This window comes from Microtus ochrogaster, chromosome 21 (assembly GCF_000317375.1).
Source record: "Microtus ochrogaster isolate Prairie Vole_2 chromosome 21, MicOch1.0, whole genome shotgun sequence".
NCBI lineage: Eukaryota > Metazoa > Chordata > Mammalia > Rodentia > Cricetidae > Microtus > Microtus ochrogaster.
Window position 1 is genome coordinate 1,082,140 of NC_022022.1, and position 8,109 is coordinate 1,090,248.

The 8,109-nt window shown below is 44.9% G+C and overlaps 1 protein-coding gene across 12 annotated transcripts in view; it reads right to left on the reverse strand.

The window, feature by feature from the left end:
* Positions 1-8,109, reverse strand: part of Arhgef11 (Rho guanine nucleotide exchange factor 11) — a 173,434-nt gene that overhangs the window by 20,390 nt on the left and 144,935 nt on the right. For 9 of the 12 annotated variants that reach the window (XM_026784041.1, XM_013349809.2, XM_026784046.1 and 6 more), the window contains 5 exons: positions 7,569-7,665; positions 7,336-7,458; positions 4,160-4,183; positions 2,773-2,917; positions 2,411-2,510 (listed from right to left, as the gene is read on the reverse strand). In XM_026784041.1, the coding sequence (XP_026639842.1) occupies positions 2,411-2,510; positions 2,773-2,917; positions 4,160-4,183; positions 7,336-7,458; positions 7,569-7,665 (489 nt within the window). The remainder of the gene's footprint in view (positions 1-2,410; positions 2,511-2,772; positions 2,918-4,159; positions 4,184-7,335; positions 7,459-7,568; positions 7,666-8,109) is intronic. The other 3 variants (XM_026784050.1, XM_026784044.1, XM_026784042.1) reach the window with 1 other exon arrangement.

The following is an 8,109-nucleotide window of genomic DNA, read 5'->3' on the forward strand; positions in this document are numbered from 1 at the left end:
GGACCTCACTGAAGGAGTATGCCACCGTGTATCATTAATTGTTTATACATGGACCTCACTGAAGGAAACTTGCATGATCCTGTGACATTTTGATGTAGGCCTTAAGTTTCTTATGGGTTAATATGTATAATTTATTATTTTTGCTGTGCTGTAAATCAAAGCCAGGACTTTAAACGTGCTAATCATATGCTCTACTGAGCCGCCCCCACAGCCCTCTATCAATTATTGTTTTTGGAGAGAGAGAGAGCGAGAATGCAATCTAACCCTGAATGTTATTCCTCAGGAAATGATTACCTGCCCCAACAGGGTCTCAGTGATGTGCAGGCTGCTGATTCAGCTGGGCTGGGTGGTCAGTGAGCCCTCTGCCTCCTCCTCACTGATAGGATTACACATGTACACCACTATACCTAGCTTTTTTAAAAATTAATTTTATTTTAGGTATATGGATTCTCTGCCTGCATCTTTGCACCACTTTTGTGCCTATTGCCAGTGGAGACCAGAAGGGCCTCAGATGCCCTGGAACTGAAGTTATAGATGGTTATAAGCTACCATGTACATTGTAACTCAAACCTGGGTCCTCTGGAAGAGTAGTCAGTGCTCTTAGCCACTGAGCATCTCTCCAGCCCCAACACATCCAGTTTTCATTTTGTAGCAAGTACTTAACTGACTCAACTACGTAGCCCAGTCTGGCTTCCAACTCAACATTCTCCTTCAGTACATTGAAGGGCCTAAGAAGGGTTAGGGATACAATCTTAGAAAATTATAATTCTTTTCTTTGTAATTGTAATTTAATTAAGCAACTTGCAATTTAAAAAACTGAAAAAATTTATTTTAATTGTAAACGAAACCCCAATTTATTCCTGTTTCTCCCTCCCTGCAGTACACATTGCAGTCTAATAGGGTTTCCTTCACGTACAATCTCCCAAAAACTTTTGTGTTAATGATGTGATTGGAAGGTATTAGTCTACTCAGATGGAGGTCACAAGGAGAGGTGTGCCTTGAAAAAGACGCCTGCACCTCAGTACCTTCTCTTTTTGCTTCGTGCGTTAAGGAGATTTCCTCAGCTACAGGCCACACATTGCTGCTACAATCTGTGCAGCCCTGGCTCTTCGGAACTTGCTCAGTAGACCAGGCTGGCCTTTAACTCACAGAGATAAGCCTGCTTATGCCTAGAGTGCTGGGATTAAAGGTACAATGTACTTTTTTTTTTTTTTTTTGCCGTACCACAAAGCAATGGGGCCAAGTGATTATGGACTGAAACTATTGGCCTAATTAAACACTTCTTCTTTTTAAGTTATTTATCTCAGATATTTTGTTACAGCGACAAGTTAACACACTTTGAAGAGCAAAGGCTAGGGCCACAAGGAAGCTGCTGCCAAGAAAGCTGGTCTCTATCAGAAACTCAAGGAAACCCTGCCTGGGGGAAGGGAGTTCTCACCCTGAAGAAACCGGGTAAGGTAAAAAGGTCTGGCAGCTAACAAGGTGAGAAGAGTGACCCCAGCAGTTTGTGTCACAGAGAAGCTGTAGCAGAAAGGAGGAATATATAAGAGATGGAGAGAAGAAAAGGAGGGAAGAAGGAGGGACCGGATAGGACCAGATGGAAAAGGGATAGCAAAAATTTGGAGTTGGAAAATTGATGCTAATGAGAAGATAACCCCGAAGAAAATGGTCCTTTTACCTTCCACAGAGGACAAGGGAATATGAAATGCTAAAAGAAAAACAAACAAAAACAAAAGTAAACCATGAAAAGTTAATTTAATGTTGCAAGAGTCAAAATAAAAATTGTATCAAGCTCGAAAATGAAAAGGCCAAAGCAGATCTGGAAGAGTCCCCTCTTCCTCTCTTCCTGACGTCACCAAGTTCAATGCAGGCCAAAACCACTCTTCGTATTCCTACCGAAACTCAGGATTGAAAATACTGACAATTTCTAGACATATGACACATGGCTGATGAGAAACCAATGGAGGAGGGGTCATTAGTGTTCTAGTTACTGATGATATCACAGATCTTGCCCCTTACTCCTGCCAGGTCAAACCTCTCAACAAGGGCCAAAAATACAAAATCACGGGAGTGTACATACCTACCAGGGATGAGTCAAAGAGGGAGCTACAGATCACCAGGGAAGTCTTTCCAAGGTAGACCATTCAGTAGCTACAACTGCTTCCGAGTTCCCAGAGTAAGACCCAAGGTAAGCAAGGGTAACCCCCTGGCTCTGAAACACTGGCCTTCCCTCAATGAGACTGCCCTGGACATGGCAGGGGCAGAACAGCAGCACTAAGAGGAAGCCGAAGGCTCCAGAGTTTAGCCATGGCTCCCAGAAACATGGCAAGACCCTCCACTTCCTGTGAAGGTGAAGAGCTGAGATCTCTACCAAAGAATAGTCAAGGTTTTTGCTCTCCAAAATACTCACTGCTCTGAGAAGAGCTTTTGGGCTTCCCAATGTATCTGAGGATGGGGTTTCGCTTCTTGTCCTCCAAGGCATCCTTTTCTTTCTTGGAATTGCTGCTCTGCTGAGATAGGAGACACTAGTTTGGAGGTGGTCCCAACAATCAGACATGACTGCTGATCACTCATGCCCTGTTCCCAAGACTGGCCCTAAACAAATAACTGGAAAGCTGACTCAGGTTTATATATTAATGGACATGTTCCACCTATGGCTGAATTTAGAGAAAGGAGGGAGCTGTAGCTGAAAAACTGTGAAATGGCTTTCCTGATCTACCTCAGCACAGAGGACTGCTCCAAGTCAGCTATGTTCTAGGGCAGTTCTGATACCTTCTTGGTCTTAGGGAAGAAGGGCAGCCACTTGTCCTTATCAGGAGCAGACTGGGCCTTTTCTGCTGTGCTGGAGGGTCTTGACTCCCGAAGACGAATTCCAGCATGGCTCATATAGGTATTAAGGGCAAACTCCATGGGAGCACTGCAAGACAGGAGTGTTATGAACCAGAAAGGTCAAGTAATGTTTCTTCTTTTGTTTTGTTTTGTATTTTGTTTCTCAAGGTAGGGTTTCTTTGTATAGCTTTGGAGGCTGTCCTGGAACTAGCAGGCTGGCCTTGAACTCAACAGAGATCCTCCTGTCTCTGCCTCCTAAGTGCTGGTGAATAAAGACGTGCACCACCACCGCCTGGCTCATATATATTGCCAATATGTAATGTTTCTTAATAGACGGTTGAAGGACCAAAACCTAGCCCAGTGCAATCTCCCCACAGCTATCCCAGAGAGAAGGAAAGGGGTAGTTATGAGCTAACATGTTCAAAGTAACGTCTGGATGGCCAAATGTAACAGCAATTACAAGCTGGCCAAATCTCTTTACTGCTCCCAACAGAAATCCAAGCAGTTAAACTCTCTTCCTATGAAGGGATGCTAGTCAGGGGATGGGACATAAAGGCCCCAAAATATGGCCTGGAGGACAGGTTAAGTCTATAGCCAATGTCCTCAGATACACACAGGGGGTTTAAAGTAGGCATACTGCCTTCACCTGCCCCATCCCTGAGAACAACAAAAAAAAAAAGAGAAGAAAGGGCTGTCAAGGTGCTTCTAATTGCTACAAACAAATGGAACTGTCTAGTGCTCTGTGCTCAAAATGTACTTGGCCTGTAATTTAGTAGACAGACTATCTGTTCGATGGAGCCAGCACAGCAACACTTCCACTTTGGCTTCAGGACCCATCTCTTCCTTTACGAAGAGTGTGTAGGCAGGGAATGCAGACACACTTTAAGCTGACAAAAAATAATAAAGCCAATATGTGAGATTAAAAAAAATGTGCCAAGAAAGAAGATGCTTTCCTCTCTGCTGGTGCCCATCATAGACTGATTCTACCACCATTATTTCTTTGGGAGGTGAAATCTCTCTTTAGGGAAAGAAATGGAAAGGGAGACTTAGGGTATTGTGAGTAGATGGACAGAAGCAGGCCTGGGACGTCATGAACACCGAGGGCCAGCCTGTCACACCAAGGAGTAGACCCATATACCAGGCAGTGGTCCTTATGCATCAAGTCCTGCATGTTATGGTTAGTTACCTGGGAACTAGCCCTGCACAGACTCATGTCCTGTGAGGTTACAACTTTCCTGTGGGTAGCAGAAATGAAAAGCATAGGAGAGCTCAGCCCTTCTTCTTCCCACCTTGAATGTTGCAAATGAACTACACCAAAGGATTTGCTCACCTCCGGTCTTCCTCATACTTGGACCTGTAATGAAAGAACAGATCACTTGGATTTTGAGACAGGCTGTTCTCGGGGTAGAGCTGGAAGTCCTTTCTTAGAGGAAAGAGAAGGGTTGGTAGGGCATACAAGGTCTGGAGCCTTTGAAGCTCAGGAGGTGAGAGTTTTTATTTCCTCAAGGATTCAACTGGCAATGATGATGACAATGATGCCTTCGAGTACAAAGGGAGACGCAGCAAATTCAGTCTCTGTTCTCTGTGTCAAAGCACAAAGTCATTAGGACAAGATGAAACCTGGAGGCCAGATGGAGGCAGCAGTAACCAGTGTGTGGGGCCAGACATTTTTATAAGCTATTTACACACAAACCCATTTAATTTTCAAAACACCCACAAGAAGGCTCCCATTTGGTAAGAACAAATTACATTACTTGAAAATAGAAACTACTATAAGTTGGGTTTCTAGAATAGAATCTCAGGCTCAGTCAGGTACTGCCTGCTTGCATTGCAGAATCCATGGCACCTTACCACTGAAGGCTAGGAAGCTGGATTGCAAGGCTATGCTTTCTGTGTGATTTTCTTTCTAATCCAGATTTCCTATCCTTTCCTTCCCATCTTTTCCAGGTCTCTTTCCTCTTTATTATTCACTGGAACTGGAAATTGAACCTAGGGTCTTGCATGTAGATTAGGCAATCTCTCTACCTCTGAGCTACATCCCCTGACTTTAATTTAAAAAAAAAAAAATTTTTTTTTTTTTTTTTTTTTTTTTGGTTTCTCGAGACAGGGTTTTTCTGTGGTTTTGGAGCCTGTCCTGTAACTCTTATAGACCAGGGTGGCCTCAAACTCACAGAGATCCGCCTGCCTCTGCCTCCCAAGTGCTGGGATTAAAGGCGTGCGCCACCACCGCCTGGCTTTTTTTTAAATCTTGATCCTACTGAGTTTGGCTTTGAACTCACTCAGTAGTCTAGGGATTTTTTTCAGGACAGGGTTTTTTTTTCTTTTTTGTTTGTTTGTTTTTTGTGTGTGTGTGTGGGGCGAGGGGGGGGGGGAGCCCTGACTGTCCAGGAACTCACTTTGTAGACCAGCTGGCCTCAAACTCAGTGATCCACTTGCCTCTGCCTTCCAAGTGCTGGGATTAAAGGTGTGCACCATTATTGATGGCACCTCAGCTTCTCAAAGTAGCTGAGTTTACAGGCCTGTGCCACCAGGCTCGGTTATTTTTTATTTTTTTAGTGAGATGGAACCCAGAGTCTTGTGCTTGTTAGGTAACAGCTCCACTTCTAGCTGTAATCCTAGCCCCCGCTAGCCCAGATCTGTCACCACATGACAGATTTGCACAAGTAGCCGTCTCTTTAGATCTGTAGTTTGATACATCAAAGAGACCCCAGGCTTAACATGTCCAAAACTGCTCCCTGTCTTATCAATTGCACCTAGAGTGACTGATGGTCTTTTTTAATGCTTTGGGAAGAAATCCCTGGAATCTCTCCTTTGACTTTCTTTTGGAAGTTCTCTTAATGATTCTATCCCTCAACTCCACCAAGAGCTAATTTCTTCTCACAACTTTCATGGCTATAATTTGTGGGGATTCCTATAGGGAGCCTTGTAACTGAATTGCTTAGTTTTCCATTTCTTCTACCCACAGTGCAGCCTCCTGCAGTTCCAACAGCTCTTCCACTTGCTAAGTGAAGACTAAAATTGTCTCCATTGTGCTGCCCCTCCCATTACCTGGCTCCATCCCTTAATTTTCTTTTTCTTTTTAATATTTATTTATTATGTATACAACATTCTGTTTGTATGTCTGCAGGCCAGAAGAGGACACCAGACCTCATTACAGACGGTTGTGAGCCACCATGTGGTTGCTGGGAATTGAACTCAGGACCCCTGGAAGAGCAGGCAATGCTCTTAACCACTGAGCCATCTCTCCAGCCCCATCCCTTAATTTTCACTCTGCTCTTTCTACGCTGGTCTCACTTCTGCCTGCCTTGGCTGTTCTGTCTGCGATGCTCTTTCCCAGATGTCAGATAATTTAGTCAATCTCTTCAACTGATGACTACCTTTTCCAGGTAGCTCACCTGAACTAGTCTATTTAACTCTGTAACCCAGTGACTCTGGCACTGCTAGTTGTCTATATCCTGTCCTATTTCCTCCCTCGACGCTTGTTATCTCTGATATACTCTGATATACTGCCCGTCCACTTATAGGCATTGCTGTCTCCTTTCATCATTACATAGCCCCACAAAGGAAATAACCACTCTGCTCACCAGATGCCCCATGTACACGTGTTTGGCAAATAGTGGAAACACATTTGATACATGCCAAAATGAAAGGCTCATGTTATTGATACTACAATTTTTGTCATTTAGTATGTGAGGCTCAGAGAAACAGAACAGACTGATTAAGGTCACTGCTCAGCAAGAAACAACACTGAGAAGAAAAGCTGTCTAGGCTTAGAAGTTGAGCTATCAATCCTGCCCTGGGGTCTAAATCACGAATAACACATGCTTTAGAAAATGAGACTCAAGGGGCTGGGGAGACAGTTCAGTGGTTAAGACCGCTGGCTGCTCTTCTGGAGGACTGAGTTTGATTCCCAGCACACACACAGTGGCTCATACCTGTAACTCTAGCTGCAGGAGACCTGACACCCTTTTATGGTCTTTGCGAGCATTGCATGTACATGAGACACAGACATACATGCAGGTAAAACACTCATACACATAAAATCGAATGAAAAACAAAACAAGGAAACAGAAAACAGAACTGGAGAAGCACAGCGGGAGCAGCTGTGCCCAAGCTCCCTGGAAAGTGCTCCAGCTTCAGCTGTGCTTGTGAAAAAATGGCCGCTTTCCTTAAGTCAGTTCTGAGCACTTACTGAAGACACTCCAGTCCCCTGGCAGGGGCGCAATGTCATGCTGAGTATCAGCTACGAACGGATAGGCAAGGAAGGAGGAAGATCATGAAAGGGCTAGAAAGGGGAAGCAGAAAGCTCACTGTATTCTTGGAGCCTTGTATTGTCACAACCACCAGTGAATTGTAGCTCTAGGCTTACAGGTGGGTCCCTCAGCACGTTCAAGCAGGATCTCCTGTCTTTTGGAGAAAGAGATCATGCAAGAAGTACAAGAAGGTAGGAAACAGGCCAACCTGTCTGGGAAGTTCAGAGAGATAGTGGAGAAGTTGAATACTCACAGGATATCTCCAAGGGCAGCCAATTGCTTCTCAGCCATTTGGCGCTCTCGAAGAGGGTCCCCATCCAAGTCTAGTAGGTCATTTTCACCATAGAGGCTGCCTAGCCCCAGAGTGCGCTTTGATCTACGCCAGAGATACAACAGGAAACAAAGACCATGCTGAACACGTATATACACAGAGGGGAAAGTCAGATACTCCCTCCACAGGCACAGAGAACTGAGGGCTCTGCAGACCTATAGTCACTGATCTGTTCCTGGATCTCCAGTGTGACGGCCTCTTGAGCTTCACAGAGAACACCGCGAGGGTCCTCGCCATTCCGCAAGCGCAGGTCTATAGTGGAAAAGCAAAAAAGGCAGAATAGGTGGGTGTTAGAGGAGGAGATAACTTCTGAGCACCTCAAGTGGTTTTGCATTCTGTGACACTGGTGGAAAAACTGGCTTTTGGCCCATTAGTCCGAAAGCAGTGAAGGCCTGTATTCCATCCAGGTAACATCTTCTTATTTAATTAGAAACACATTTCACTTAATATTGCATGCGTGCATGTGCAGTGGTGTACATGTGGAGGTCAGAGGATGTTGCGGGAGGTCCTTCCGCTCCTCCAGCCTATAGCCGCTGAGATACCAGCCCATTGGGGCGTGGTCTCTCTCCCTTTAAAATAGCGGCCACTTCCTTCTCCCCTCTCTTCACTTCCTGCTCCGCCAGTGACTAGACTCCCTTCCTGGTTGCGCAGAGGGCTGACGGTGATCTGTAAGTTTTTTCCCCTTTAAATAAATAC